Genomic DNA, 15,599 nt, shown 5'->3' with positions numbered 1-15,599 from the left:
CAAGTGCCGTACACTTGTTCTCTAGCGGCTTTCAAAGCAAACCAGGCCTTATGATATGGGACTTCAAAACCAAATTTATCTTTCACAATCTGCTGGACATGTTTTATATCACAAGATGGGTCTTGACGAACCATACCCAGCAGATGTGTTGCGATCATGCTCTTTCCTAAGTTACCGTGATCAATAGAAATCTCATTCATCAGACATGTATGTGGTCCGACATACCTGGTAACTTTAAATAATCCCATGTTGGATTTGAATATGGCCCTCAACATCCAACAACACCCAGTCTGTGCTTCGTATCTGCAGGCGACTTTCCATAATTTTTTGTTGCTCTCCACCACTCGGTATTCTCGTCGTGCAAATCGAACCGAGTAATCTTGTACACTTCCTTTCAAATGGTCCTTACTTTTAAACAGCATTCCGAGGGCGAGCTCTCCGGTGTTTGAGTCATAAAAATTGCCCCACCTGCTAGTAGGGATATCAATCGAGTCTGCAGGGACTTCTGGGTGTGTTGTGCTGAAAAATGGAACTTTTGGATATAGGTTCATTCTGTCGGGCACGGCAGGCACGTTCAAATCAAAATGCTCTTGTGCATTCTCACCAAGAACTTCCATCATAACAGGTGTACTTACATCACCATCATCGTCATTATTCTGTTCAATCTGGTCTTCTAATTCGACCTCATCTGGTTCTGAGTCAGCTTGCTCAGTGTTCAACAAGCTATCAGCTTCAAGCTCGTCATCTTCATCATTGTATTCAGATGAACCAGCATAATCCGATGAGCCAGAATATGCATTTGTCCCTGCATATGATGATGGGCCTGCATACGACGATGGACCTGACCATGATGAGGGGCCTGCATATGATGAGGGGCCTGCATATGATGATGGACCTGCATAATCTTCATTAAGACCAAACCGCCCCATTTCTTGAGTTACTACTGGTAAACTCGGCAAATCTTGGGTTATCATAGACATATACGTTCCCCAATCACCAACAGCTGAGTCATCTGGTACAGCATTTTGCAGAACTTTCTCCGCTTCGACAAAAATATCAATCGATACATATCCATTCATCGGATTTAAAAAGAATTGCATATCACGATCCTTCTTAATTGCCAACAACATCTCATTCCTTTGGCCAAAATTAAAAGTTATGTATTTAAAAGATATATGCAATTTAAAATTATTCCTATCCATACCAATCTCTTCATACAAAATTAACTCTAACTCAGCAAATGTAGTACTACGAGAAATTTGCATGAATCCGAGTGGAGGTCGATCATAACTTACAGAACCATTCGAATTGATTTGTTGACCTCCAAAATATATAACAATATCAACAGTGTTTTGATCTGCCATATCTTCAGAACAATATTATCAATATATATTTTTTTCATACTATAATAAGATATTTAAAATAAGAACAAATAACACGAAAATTTAATAAATAACTTACGTTTTTTCAATTGCAAATCTTCAAATAACAAGTGCAGAAATTTTACAAGAATTGCGAGATGGTGGTGTATGAATTTCCGAAGGCTGATTTGAGAGTGTAAGGAATAAGAAACTGAAGGATAATTTTTGCAAGCGGCTGATTTGAGAGTGCAGGCTGATTTTTCAGTGTGTATGAATGTGAAAATAGCATCCGACTTATATAGGCAATAAAACCGCGGTAAGTAACCGCGGTGCCACAGACGATAATGCAGAAGAATTGATTGACACCGCGGTAACACAGCACGGTGCTAGATACTGAAAAAAAGAAAAAATTGACTGACACCGCGCTTTGTTAGCGCGGTGTCAGCCCGGGCAATGTACAATCCGGGCAACGCAATGCCACCGCGGTTACTAACCGCGGTGGCTATAAAAAAAATTTTTTTTTTAATAAAAACGTCAGTGCCACCGCGGTGGCTATAAAAAAATTTTTTTTTTATAAAAACATTGCCACCGCGGTCACTGACCGCGGTGGCAATTAAAATATAGTTTTTCTGTGTCACCACGGTTAGGCACCGCGGTGACACAGAAAGTTTATTTTTTTTTAAAAAAAAAAATTCAGGCACCGCGGTCAGAGACCGCGGTGCCGCTTACTTTACTAACACATCTACAATGGCATTACTTTACTAACTTTTCTTTTTTTTGGCATTTTTTAAATAAAATCCCCAACATAGTGTACATATTAAATTCTTGTGTCATTTATTCTCATGTTTATTACCATTAATTTCTCAACATGTACTGATGAGATATTTGCTTTTACGGAAAAAAAATTGAAAGATGACAAAATTCTACATTAAAATTCCAAAACACAGTTTTGCAGTGCTAGAAGTCGGTTAACTATTTAATTATTATTAAAAAAATTATATGAATATAATTTATTTAAAATATATTGATGGGTATACACTTGTAACCCCTACAATAAGACCAGATTACCCTTCATTAAGGGCATTAGAGTCATTTCGCGATCAGGATCCGCGCCTCTTGTAACGGGCGGGTCGCGGAGGACCCGACCCGGGTCGCACAAACCGACTGAAGACCTGGACAATGGAAGCCGTTCGATGAGAACATGAGCCAGTAGGATAAGGCCACGTGGCCCAGTACCCGATACCCAGTTGTGCTCTATAAATAGACCCCGATACGCCATTATTGAGGTACCTTTTACGCATTTATTGAGATCGAACTTTGAGATAGAACACTTTTCTCTCGATCAACCTAACTTGAGCGTCGGAGGGTCATTGTCGGGGACGTGCCCGACGAGCTCACGGTTCGTGTTTTATTCTCAGGGAACCCAAAATCTGGTCTTGGACGAATTGGCATTCTTAGTGGAGATCGAATCTCGAGATCGCATTATTCGACCCGGATCATATATATTAAAATATGTTGAGTCGCAGATTATATATTTTAAATAAATTGTATTTATATGCTCTTTAAAATATTTCATAAGATTATTATATAAAAAAAAAAAAGATATCCCATAAGTTGTTTGATGAAATTAAAGAACTTTAAATATTTCTTTAAAAAAATATATGGTATTTGCAATTTATTTTGGGATAATTACACCTACACCCCTTGACCTATGGCCAGTTTACACAAACCATTCGTATTTTTTAGATAATTACACATACACCGACCTATCAATATCACTTCTACGAAACAACCCCTTACTTTTCTGAAAAATTACACGCACACACCTAAAAATTTTAGCTTCATTACACAAGATATCCCTATTTTTATGTTGTCAGGAATAGTTTCTATAATTATGCAAAAGACAAGAGTGATTTGTATAAACAAATCATAAATTAGGAAGTGTAAATGTAACTATCCCATTTATTTTTAAGATTTGAACAGATTACTTCGGTTTTGATTATAAATATTATAAAATTGTTACTCATAATATCTTATAACCTCCTTCATTAGCAATTTTAGTATTTTAATTCTAATATAAATTTTAGGGATAATTATACTCTTCCCTTGAAGTTTGGTGTAATTACACCTAAATTTCCTATGGTTTGAAAAATTACATCTAATATCTCTAAGGTTTGCTTATGTATTACAAATAAATCTCCTATTAGACAAAAAAAAAAAATTATTTAACCTGTAATAAGTCAATTAAGACTAAATATCAATTTTCATTCAATTTTCCTGTTTTGGTTAAATACAACAAGTTCAGTAAATTTTGACTAATACAGAGACTTATTTGTTAGGCAAAAACAAATATTATGGATGCTAGATGTAATTTCTCAAACCATAAGAGATTTAACTGTAATTAAACTATACCTCAAGGGAGGAGGGTGTAATTATCCCCAAAATTTAATATATTATAAACTTCAGAAACATCTTACATAAATCCTCGCCAAAGATTTAAACCTCAGCAACTTCAAATATGAAAGAATGTGTTTAGACTGATAAATTTAGAGTTAAAATTTTCAAATAAATTTACAAAGAATTTGAAATATTTCAATCTCATTTTGAATTATTTTTAGTAACAGTATAGTATGGATTCGTTGGAATTCCGTTCTCAAAATCTACGGTGCAAGAAAATAGATGCAAATAACTCCCAAAAGATAACATGTGGGCTTGTTTTGCTAATAAGAAGAGACAAAAGAAGCCATGGCAACTCTTTATCTTCCAATCCAAACACAACCATGCAACACCAGTTCCACAGAGCCACTAATTTTAAAGAGATTAAACACACACACACACACACACACACACACACACACACAGAGAGAGAGAGAGAGAGAGAAACTAACAACACAATTACATTTACATGAACTAAACTTACAGAAGTTACAACTGAAAATGGGCAAGATCTTAGCATCAAAGCTATCTAACTAGAAGGATATTTGATTAGGGATTTACATCAGAAAGAAATTTTTAACTTCTTATAACATAAAAATCAAACTTCAGTAGTGATAGTATTGGTAGTGTTGTTCAGCAGCATATTCGTACCTATATATGTTGCTCGGCGATTGAGCTTCATAGTGATACATGGTGTGATTTGGCTCGACTTCGTAGTGCTGGACAATATGGGATGGATCGTCTTCGTGGTGATAGGTATGCTGAGGGGACGGAGAACTAAGCTCGCTTGGAGAAGAACTGGGGACATGAGCCTGGTTTTTGTCGACTTTGACCTCAACCAACTCGACTTCCTCAAACGAGTGGAAAATCGGATGCAAATATGCATCAGCCAAGTAAGATTTTAAGTCGACGTCAGATTCAGAGGCACGATCTTGTGTGTCCTTCAACATGGCTTCCTGAAGAGAAGAAAGCGACAACAGCCAATCAGAATACCAGAATGATCAGTTGATTGAGACAGTTTTACGGATGGTTTGCATATTGTGATTTGGTTGACGACTAATATAATAGTGATGCATTTTCAGGTTGGTATAAACCAAATTACCTCAAGAGGATACTTTCTAAATGCGGGTTCGAAGCGGTTCTTGCAGTATTTATGGAAGGTCAGAGTCAATACGGGTAGCACGACGAGCAAAGGAGTGGAATTTGCAGCTTTTTTTGTGCTCAATAAGCCCATTAAGAGGAGTTGTGATATCAGTAAGCTTGCTACAATACGACCGTGAACGTGTGGCCAAAATGCTGCAGCGCTCTCGTACTGTTGGTTATATACATTAATGACCTGCACGATAAAAGGGATAAGATTCAGACTATCTTTTAGCTCGGTATGAGAATAAAAATGCGATTGGACAGAGTAGAACTAACCTGATGGCGGTAGACAAAGTACGCAAAGGCAAAGAAGACCAGTATAAAAGGAAGGAGGATTGGGGTAACGACCATGTACACGATTCCCAGAAGGAAATAGAGTTGAAGACTCGGTAAGGTTTCAGGGAAATCAACGCCTCCAGGATCCATTGCCTTCTCCAAATCCCTCTCAGTTTTTACGATGAACATGTTCTTTAGGTGGAAAATCACTAAAGGTTTCAACCGGAGAATTTCACCAGCAATCCCAGCCCAGCCGTCAACCATTATGTATGTGATGAAAAAAGTAGCCTTCATAGGTATTGAAACACCAATGTTTCTCGGGATTCTGCAACCAAGAAGATTCATTCACAACCCAGAAGTGAGCATTTTCAACCAAATCGGAACCGGAGTCTCGTTTTCCTTTCATACTACAAATCAATATTAGTGTTACCCGAACAAGATATCAGTTTGGTATTAGAGTATGCATGCAACAAATATTATCCATCACATGTCGCAAAATTGACGTTGGCTCAAATAAACTAAGGAATGAAGACAGAAGATGTATAGGGAACATTACTGGGCAGGTGGTTGGTGAACGAAAGCGTGAAGTTGCTGGAATGCTGTTCCGGTCACAATGCTACCCAAAAACACATTGACCAGCATGAAGTAGTAATATTTTGCAGCAGTTCTCCGTTCCAATTGTGATATCGCCACATGCCCCTCTATTTTTGACATAACCATTAAAATTTTGGGAAGAACATACAAGAAGATTTTAAGAGCAAGACCAGGAAGGAAACCCTGAAGGAATGACTTGACAAAGCTCCTGCAAAAGACGGATGGGGGATTACTGAATCGAAGAAATAAAGCAAAACAGTGATGCATCGTAATGGGAATTGTATTCAAGATAAAGATCAAGAATCACATACGGCCGGACATTAATCTAACAATTAGGAAGAAGATATCATGTTTTCATTCTTTTTCAAATATTATAGCCCAGTGACTGAATTGTCATAAGAAAAGAGACTAATTCAGGGCAGAACCATCTTTACTCATGAATCTTAACGTGCACCGTTTAAATCTTTTATTTTCACAAATAGTTTTCACGCATTTCCTCAACAATCCTCATTTCACATGGTGACCAAAAGTCTGAATATATGATGCTCATTCACTTCAATTGACGCTTACCATTCAATTAACGGCCTCAGAAAAGGTGCAACCTTCTCAAGTCCTTCCAGATTTGCCAGTGATTGGACAAAAGCAATAGGTATCATGTAAAAGAAGACTAATGCAAACACGGATAACGAAATCACAAGTTTCCTAATGCTGAGTGAAACAAATGGTATCGCCAGATTCTTCCAGTATACATCATGGGGTTCAGGGGCCCAACTTGTTAACCACAGTGTGGGATTTTTGCTCTGTTGTGTCTGTGCACAAACAGCTGCCCCCCATCTTGAATTGAATGACACAAAAGCAGCCGGAGTTACGGATTTGGAGTCTTTGAGGATTTTCTGGCGTTCCATCGTCAACTAAGAGCAAGGAGTGAAAAAATTATATTGTCAGAAAGAAACACATCAGCAGCTGCTTAAAGAAGCAGGTTAATTCATCTGGAACAAGACAAGAGCTGGGTAAAGGTTTCATATCAGAAATAAATAAATAAACAAGAGTCGCTTGTGTGAATTAAAACAAGAGACGCGAACTTACCGTTTTATCAAGATCTTTAATTTGCTCTTTGTAGTAGTCAATTGAGTCCACCCTTTCACCCCAAAGTCCAAGGAAGCCTCTCTGAATGACAAAAACAAAACAAGCTATAAAGTAATGTTATGTTCTGCAGCAAGTGAACCAGATAATATCACAGCATATGCAAATCCATTTTCATCAGAATACCTTTCGTGTAGGCCTTTTGTCCGGATGTCTCTCAAACTTAAGCTGGTTGTAATCCAGCCAATTCTGAAGTCGGTTTCTTTTTCTGACCAGTTTGGCGAACTTATTAGCATCGTACACAGCCTGGGAGAGCCACGTACAAGGTAATGAACATAGTGCAAAGTACAAGTGTTTGCAAGTCAAGAAAAGATGACATATATCTTATATGAGCAGATATCACAGGAAAACAAGCGATATCAGGCACGGCTGAGTTCTTGAAGAGTGTAATTTTTTAACAACAATTTGTATGGGACAATCAATTACCTGGTGACATAAATAGCGATCTGGATGGTTTTTCTGGAAGAAGGTTTCAACACTGTCTGAAATTGAGCGTCCGGAAACATGTGGCACATTTCTAACAAGAACCTGAGAGTAGTACAACCCACGTTTATGATAAATATTGAATTGAAAAGCTGCATTTCAAGCGAAGCAATGACCAAGAGAACTGAGCATGCAAACTCATAGTAAGAAAGTGTAGTCAAAATGATTGGTTGTCATCCAAAAGCTCCTCGTAGAGCTGAGGGATCAATGTTACTGATTGCAGCTAATACAATGCATCATCATTAATTGTACTATATCTGAATGTATGCCTCTCTATTTCAATATTAAATGCAGGAATCATAACAAGGCTTCTTGACAGTAAAAAGATTCATCATAACTTCCATGATTCCCTCTCATCATGATAAAACATAACTACACATGTGCTAAAGCATGAACTGTACATGCAATAGCAGCGCTTTCATCTGAATACTGGTGCTATACTACTCGTCAAATAGAATAATCGTGAACTAAGAAATGTGTCTTACCAAGCAAATTTGTTTATGTGTGTGTTTTTCCCTATCACCAATGGATTCTTGAAACCTACTAATACAATTTTTTAACTGTATACTACATATCCGAACTGGCTCTCATTAGTTAGGCATTGACTGTCAAATTGTTTGTTTCTGTACCAATGCAACTGTCGTAAAGAGCTTTCTATAGGTTTGCGTGCCATCCTCTTCCATTCTACTATTGCTCATTTCGTTATCAGTATTTGTATCCAAACTTCATTTACTTCTCTTACTTCTTCAACTTCTTCAATATAAGTATTATCTTAAGTAGCAAATTGTCTACAATTTGTGTGTACCTGACACAACCTTCTCTTACTTCTTCAACTTTCAATGTAAAATATTACAACCAACAAGGTTAACAAAATAGGATAGCTGAATCATCAAACAAACAAAAACCAGAACATCGCACAGCTAAAATATTACATTAACTTTAATGCAAGAAACTTACAATCCAAATTATTCATATTGCAATAGCAATGACAGTTCAACTAACCGTGAATTGTTCTGCACGCCTGCCTTGTGAAGCCAAAAAGTTTAGCCGCATTGAGGCAACTCTATCATATTCCTTATAAAGCATGTAACAGACCCAAAAAGTAAACAAATACTCCATTGATATGTGGACAAAAAACCTGGCATTCAATCACAAAAGTTAAGTCCTTTTTCATGTTTGATGCACAACCTAAGTAAAAGAAAGGAAGTGATTAAGATGTAAAAACCACTTCAGCCTCGTGCTTTATTATTTCCTAGGAGAATGTCTTAATCAACTGTAATGATGCATGACTACAAGCATAAAAGTTGCAAAATAAAGGGCGAAAAGATGAATTCAGCTCCATATTGGAAAATATATGATGATTTAAGGGTTTCACATGCCTTTATTCTGATTGTTACTGTTGCAACTGCATACAACTGAACAAGTCAAGCAAGCTATAGGATGTAGTCATCTGCCCTAAACTTTCTTTCTCAGTTCCTTTCTTGTTTGATGGAGCAGGAGGAAGAGGAAAAGGAGCGGACAACCAAGGAGCAAATCCCATAAGGTACCAATCTCTACTGCGAAATTTAAGTGTTCTTGTGAGCTTCTTAGCCTCTACATCATGAGGTTCAGAGCAATATGGAAAGCAAAACTGTGGATGCGTTGGCATGATACGTGAGACGATAATATTTGTGTCACGCTATACCATGCTCCAAATTTCCAAAGCTCATTGGATTATATACATCATCATTAAGAAGTCAGCCAACTTATTGTAACACTATTCCTTTAAAGAAATAAACAGAACACAACACCTGGTCTTGGAAAATTTAACTGATGCAAATATGATAATCGAAACTGGTAATTTTGTGGTTGATATCACCAGTATACTTCAATGAAGTAAAGATAATTGGTTTAACACAGAACAGATTCAAGTCGAATTTCACATCCACAGATTCAAATTCATGCATCAAATTGCCTATTGTGTCCTATAACCAGACGAAGAAGGGTGATACTTGTAAAATCAGCTCGACATCTAATCTCAGAACATTGACTTCAAACAAATAAAACATACTGAAAATGCTGGTTAGACGTCTTCATGCTGGGGCCAGACATGTTTATCTTCTTTAGTAAGAGAACCATGAAACTTACTTATAGGACTTAGGACGAACATTTGATATCGAAAGCTTGTCGATCTCACTGACGACCAAGTCACGGCGCAGAAAAAATAAAGTTCCATCAGAAACATTCACTGGAATCAGAAGTAGAAGAGCTGCAATTGCTATTGGTCCAAATATTTTCAAGCTGACAGATGTCAAGACAAAAACAAGTGTAAATAATCCGAAAAAGAAATTCCACCGGTTTCAACATCAAGGTATAGTAAGAACCACATCACATGCAACATCAAGCTCCTTGCATCATCTAATGAATACATGCTTTGACCCTGAAGGATGACAAACATCTAGGAGAAGTAAAAAACAAAAAAAGATAAGGGTTAATTACACTTGGACCCCCTCTGAAAATTCAGAATTACAATTTTTCCCAAATTTTTTGAAAGTACACTTACACCTCATCTGGATCCAGAGGGGATCTCACTGTAATTAACCCAAAAGATAAATACACAGCAGGGTGCAAATATAAAGAAATAAACATTATAGGACAAGAGAAACTATGTGGGAAGGTTTTGTTATTACTCCAATGTGAAGTCAGTCACATTACTCATTAGCTGAAATTTCACAAATTTTGAAATTGTCAGTGAGAAAAACTAAAATGCTTTTTCAGGATTTAACAACTACATAAGAAACATGTACATGGAACATGTCTGCAAGTTGAGACGGAATTAAGGAAGAGGAAAAGCAAAAGGAGCAGGGATTAAGGAAACCCAAAACCGGCAAACAGTTGTATCGAGAAAGTTGTTCACTTTAGTTGTGGACTTTATACCCAGTCAGAAGTTCCATATTCAGTTTTCCACCAATTATTACCATTCATGGTGCCATTTATATTTCATTTCCATTCAACAACTTAACTTTCAACTTCATGGTGGCTTAGAACCAAAACCCAGACATACAGAGAGTACCTGAGTGACACTTTTGAGAGAAGGCTAGATATATTTGAATCCGTCCTTTTCATTTTTCAATTCCTTTTACTCAGGGGAATCAACTACAACTAGTGGTTAGTTCTGGAAAGCAAATTTGTGGATGAGACTTGCAGATTTTCTTAAACCAGTCAAATAAGTCATTGTAAAAGATGTGTTCAAAATATAGCTTCATTTTAAGTATTTCAACAGGTTTTGCTGATCACATGAATTCAAGGTGAGATGACACCCTTGTTAAGGCACAAAACTCTAAGCAAAAATGATACTTGCAAATCCTAAATCAAAAACAAGAAATCGACAACAGACTAGAATTAGGAATTCTAAATGAAGTGACTTGCCAACCAAGAATCTAAAATTTTGTGAAAATAAGTTCTTGTACATAAAAACCATATAAAAACACCAAGTTTCTTTAAAGGACCTCAACAGCTTCTAAGAATCAATTACCAAAAACGATATGCACCCAAAAACTTTAAATTGTAAACCGAGCAACGAAACGCAAATGCATGTATAAAATGTTACATAACCAAGAAACACTGCATATTCACAAGAAAACATCAGAATCAAACTCCCGGACCATTTAGCCGAACAAATAAAATAGAAAATTAAATTGAATCCAATATGTGATTTCCCAATATAATACTTAATTTCAACGCAAACCAGCAGCATTCCCGATAATACTGAAAACAAGGAAAAAAAAAAGGAAGACAGCATAATTCCCAGAAAACAGCATAATCTGATCGAAAGTTACATATCAGCCACCGCAAAGCGCAAAGCAGCGTGACAGAAACTGACAGAGAGGCCAAAAAGGTGAGACTTTCGCAAGTGTCTTAGCGTATAAACAGTTTAACACTCAAAAACACAGATAATTGAACTGAAGATTAAAATCTCTATCATTTCTTGAAAATCAATAAGCACCCCTCAGAACCATCAGATAATTAAGAAAACAAAAAGAGTTAAAACTGAGAAAAGTTGGAAATTGCAATTACCCAAGAATATAAATCCTCAGGAAAACAGCAGAATCAAGGCCAGCATGGCTGATAATCTCAGACTCACTCATCTTCAGAGCCTGAGGCATCCAGTTCAGAAAAGTGAGATAAGTCTTGAGATTGAGATTGACAAATTTGCCAACCACACCACCCCAATTCCGGGGGCTAGTCCTCTTCCCAGAAATGTACCACTTGGGAAAGTAAACTCTATCATTGATAGGCTGAATCCTGAGCAGCGCAAAGGCAAGCAAAAACGCAAATGCACCCAGTATGTTGATTAGTGCCGACACCCCAATATCCGCAAGACTCGCCATTCCTTTTGCTTATGCTTCAATTCCCAGAAATCCAAGAACGAAAATGTGAAAAGGAGGAGAAAAGAAGAGGAAGAAAAGGTGGGTTGTGAAAGGAAGTAAGAGAAAGATGATGATAGCAAGGAATATTTTGTAGGTGGGCTTTTTCTTGTCTTTATGCTTTGAAAAAGGCTTAGTTAGGAAATGATGAAGTCTGCAAATTGATGGCAGGAGCTAATGGATCATGGCTTCTCTTTCAGTTATACTTTTATTTTTCAGCTGCTCTTCATATCTGTCAGTGTGTGTTGTATGTGAAACATGGGACCATTGATTTTGGGGGGTTTGGATTACTTTTGGATTTGGCAACTGAAGTTTCTACGGTGGAGGAACAGAGTAGGGTGGGGGTGGTGGTGGTTGCTTTTTGTTTGTGCTCGTGATTGTGGGTTGTTTTTTAGTAGTATTTTGGGTTTGTGCTTTTGAGTTTCTGGAGTTGAAAAGTGAACAAAAGTTGTTGAGAGCTTTGTTTGTTTGTTTCTTCGGCCATTGGATTTCTTGATTTCATTCTCAGGCGGCCGTGCTCCGCCGCGGGAAAGACGGTGGGTAAATGCTAATCATGACAAATCGCTGATTGGTCGGCGTGATTTTGGGTTAATGCAAATGGGATTATGTGTTGAAGATTCTCTTTAAAATTCTTAAAATTTGGCTCTATATATATTATCATGTAATATAAAAACTCATTTGTAATCCCGAAGGCAATCACTTCTTCTCCAAGATGTTAGCACACTCCACCAAATTAATATATTTTTTCTCCAACTTGCAATATCAATACTACTATTTAAAAAACAAAATATTATGTACTGATTTTTAAATACTTAATTTTATTTTTAATTATTTTTAAAAAATTAAATTTAATATTTTTAATTATTTTAAAATTAAAATCTATTTTTCTCCAATTTCTTATCTTTTCTTTTGACAGACTACGTGCAATAATAACTAGTATTATAAATAATAATAAAATATATAAATCAGTATATTATATTTTATAAAAAAAATAATTTAAAAATATTATCGATACGATAAAAATATTATATAGCAGTGCCGCCATTTGTAAGTACAGTAAAATATTTTATGATAAAATTCTTAATTAGAAGACAAAAATGTGTGCATTTACAATAAGGTGATATAATAATACAAACAAAGAACTCAGAATATGAAACTATTAACATTTTATTAGAACTTGTCAATAAATTAAGGGGTTTTTTTCAAATATAAGATGTATTTATTCAATTTATTACAAATAAAAAAATTAAAATAAAATGAAATAATCGGATCAAAAATTAAAACCAATAAGAGAAAAATGTAAGAGGAAAGGGGAAATATAAATGAAAATATTTTATCAAAATATCAAGAATTATATTACAATAATGATTTAAAGCAAATACAATTTATATATTACAAACATAATTTAGAAAATGGAGAATATTGTTTTGTGCTTATCTCCAGAATGATTGAGGCTAAGGGGTGGTACCAAAATCATGTTCTCTAGCCTGTTGAATTAAGTCATGTGCAACCAAACCATAAAAATAATAACTAAAAACAAAAAGGTCATGTGCAGGCAACCCAACTCAAAATACTCTATGGGTGATGTCTTAATTTAATGATTAAAGATAAAATTTTATGAATAAATTTAAAATTATAAATTTGAGTTCTACTGAAAATAGACATTTTATCTCGTTTCATGTGAGTTATTGTAATTTATTTATTAATTCTAATATATTAGGCCCCTTTACTTTAACGTATTAGTTTTAATAAAAAAAAAAGTATAGCATAGTATAATTTACTTTGATGTGTGAAGACTCGGTATTAGACCATGGGCCTTGTACTAATCAATGTTCTACCTACTGACCAACATACCACAACGAACTTGATAAGCATGTGATTTCTCAATTTTACCCATAGTACTTTTGTCTTTAATACCATTTAAAGGGTTCAATAATAATTTCTCTACTCAATCCATGTGTATCAATCAAAGTAAATACATGGCTAAATACATCTAAGTAAACAATTTATAATTAATTCAATTTTTTATTATTTATTTAATTAAAAATAATCTTGTCACTTATTTAATTGAATACTAAAAATAAACGGGCCAATATATATTTATCGAAATATTGATATAATCATACACGTAATTACTCCTTTTAGAAAAGAACTCAAATATTGCAAATCCAAATGAAAATTTAGTCATTTGACTAATACAAAAGTTATATTGTCATTTAATTGGTTTCACTGCCCATAAAGCCCTACACTTTACATTCATATAATGAAAAAAAAATGAAAAAATGCCTACACCTTTTGTTTTAATTATTAAAAAAAAAAAAAAACTACACTTTACAGGGTATCAAGAATATATGCCTAATTATACACATGCAAGCCTCCCAATTGCTTCATAAGCAACTACATCCTACACATAAATTTATATATGAGCATCATAAAGTGTTAATGCATTAATGCGATTTATTTATTCTTTTCATCATTTGAAAGGAAAACACAAATATATATATATATATATATATATATATACCTTTCTTTTTTTCTTTAACCAACGTGACCTGAGATTATCTGATGGTATTAAAAATTTACAGAAATACTCTTAATTCTTTCAATAATTTCAAAAATGACCAAGATTCGGGCCTCTTTTATATATATGGGATCATTTTGATTTGATCTTAATTATGTACGGACTCATGATGACTGTTCTAATTTATAGATCAATAGTTCGTATAAAATTATACAGTTCCAAGATATTTATATATACAAATTCTGTATGCCCCAAGTACAACTTTGAACATCCTAATAGTTTTACGACGTTTATATTTCCTTTCCTACAATTTTCATATTATTTCATTCCCATCAACCTTAACATCAGAAGGCTATAACAAAAGCTTTCTCCATGTTGTGCTCATATGTTCTTTTTCCAACAATCGGAGCTCCAGCCCTCTTAAGCACTTCTAAAGTATTTCTAAAATACATTAGACCATAGCATAAATATTTTAAATTATGACGGGCAACAAAATAAAAACAGACATTCATAGTTTAGCAGTACCTTGTTGGTGAAAATGTCTTTCTTACATATATAAAACACGTATGTATATAATATTTTTTTAAGAAATGATGTTTGATATCTCAATTTTAATTATACGAAAAAGGAAACGCGATTCTTTTGAATGTTTATCGGGCAAAATACGCGATTGAAACAAAAAACTAAATATAACTAAATTAATGCATGGTTATATATTACTTTTAGTTCTAATTCATCTACTATCTATAAAAATATAATATATTTTATCGTTCTTATCTTCTGTATTTTTTAATATTAAATATAGCATATACATACATGTCAAGAGTACATAAATTTGTCATTACTATATTTTTATGCCGATTTTATGTACACACTTTTAAATAATAGAATTAAAGGCAATTTTAGTTTTCTAACTTCAGGTCATTCTCGTTTTAGTCCCGTAACTTACTAAGGTTCCATTTTAGTCCCCTAAAACTGAAAAAATCTCAATTTTGGTACAAATTTCCTCGAAAAATTGCTTCACTCGCTAGAAAAAGTCACATGTCTCTCATGTGACTTTTTAAATTGAGGGCTGTGTTTTTATTGGCTGAAATGGATGACATGGCGACTTCATGGCGCTGATGTGGTGACAACATGTAAATTTATAAAAAAAAAAAAGGGCCTGACGTGGATAAAATATCCACTTCATCAAACATACATAGATTTTAGGGGAAATGGAAGAAGAGGGTTCATACA

At 34.9% G+C, this 15,599-nt stretch overlaps 1 protein-coding gene across 1 annotated transcript; it reads right to left on the bottom strand.

The window, feature by feature from the left end:
- Positions 1-4,240: 4,240 nt before the first annotated feature.
- On the bottom strand, positions 4,241-12,452 carry LOC105165133 (early-responsive to dehydration stress protein (ERD4)). The gene is made up of 11 exons (XM_011084028.3): positions 11,493-12,452; positions 9,564-9,716; positions 8,439-8,574; positions 7,380-7,481; positions 7,080-7,199; positions 6,897-6,977; positions 6,381-6,721; positions 5,773-6,018; positions 5,217-5,541; positions 4,900-5,133; positions 4,241-4,753 (listed from the first exon to the last, which is right to left on the bottom strand). The coding sequence occupies exons 1-11, from the start codon at positions 11,804-11,806 to the stop codon at positions 4,403-4,405; spliced, it is 2,403 nt and encodes an 800-aa protein (XP_011082330.1). The 5' UTR covers positions 11,807-12,452; the 3' UTR covers positions 4,241-4,402.
- Between the last annotated feature and the right edge of the window lie 3,147 nt (positions 12,453-15,599).

Source organism: Sesamum indicum, linkage group LG6 (assembly GCF_026168435.1).
Source record: "Sesamum indicum cultivar Baizhima isolate 11 linkage group LG6, ASM2616843v1, whole genome shotgun sequence".
Taxonomy (NCBI): domain Eukaryota; kingdom Viridiplantae; phylum Streptophyta; class Magnoliopsida; order Lamiales; family Pedaliaceae; genus Sesamum; species Sesamum indicum.
Note: the sequence above shows the minus strand (reverse complement) of the source record. Positions and strands in the feature narration are given on the sequence as shown.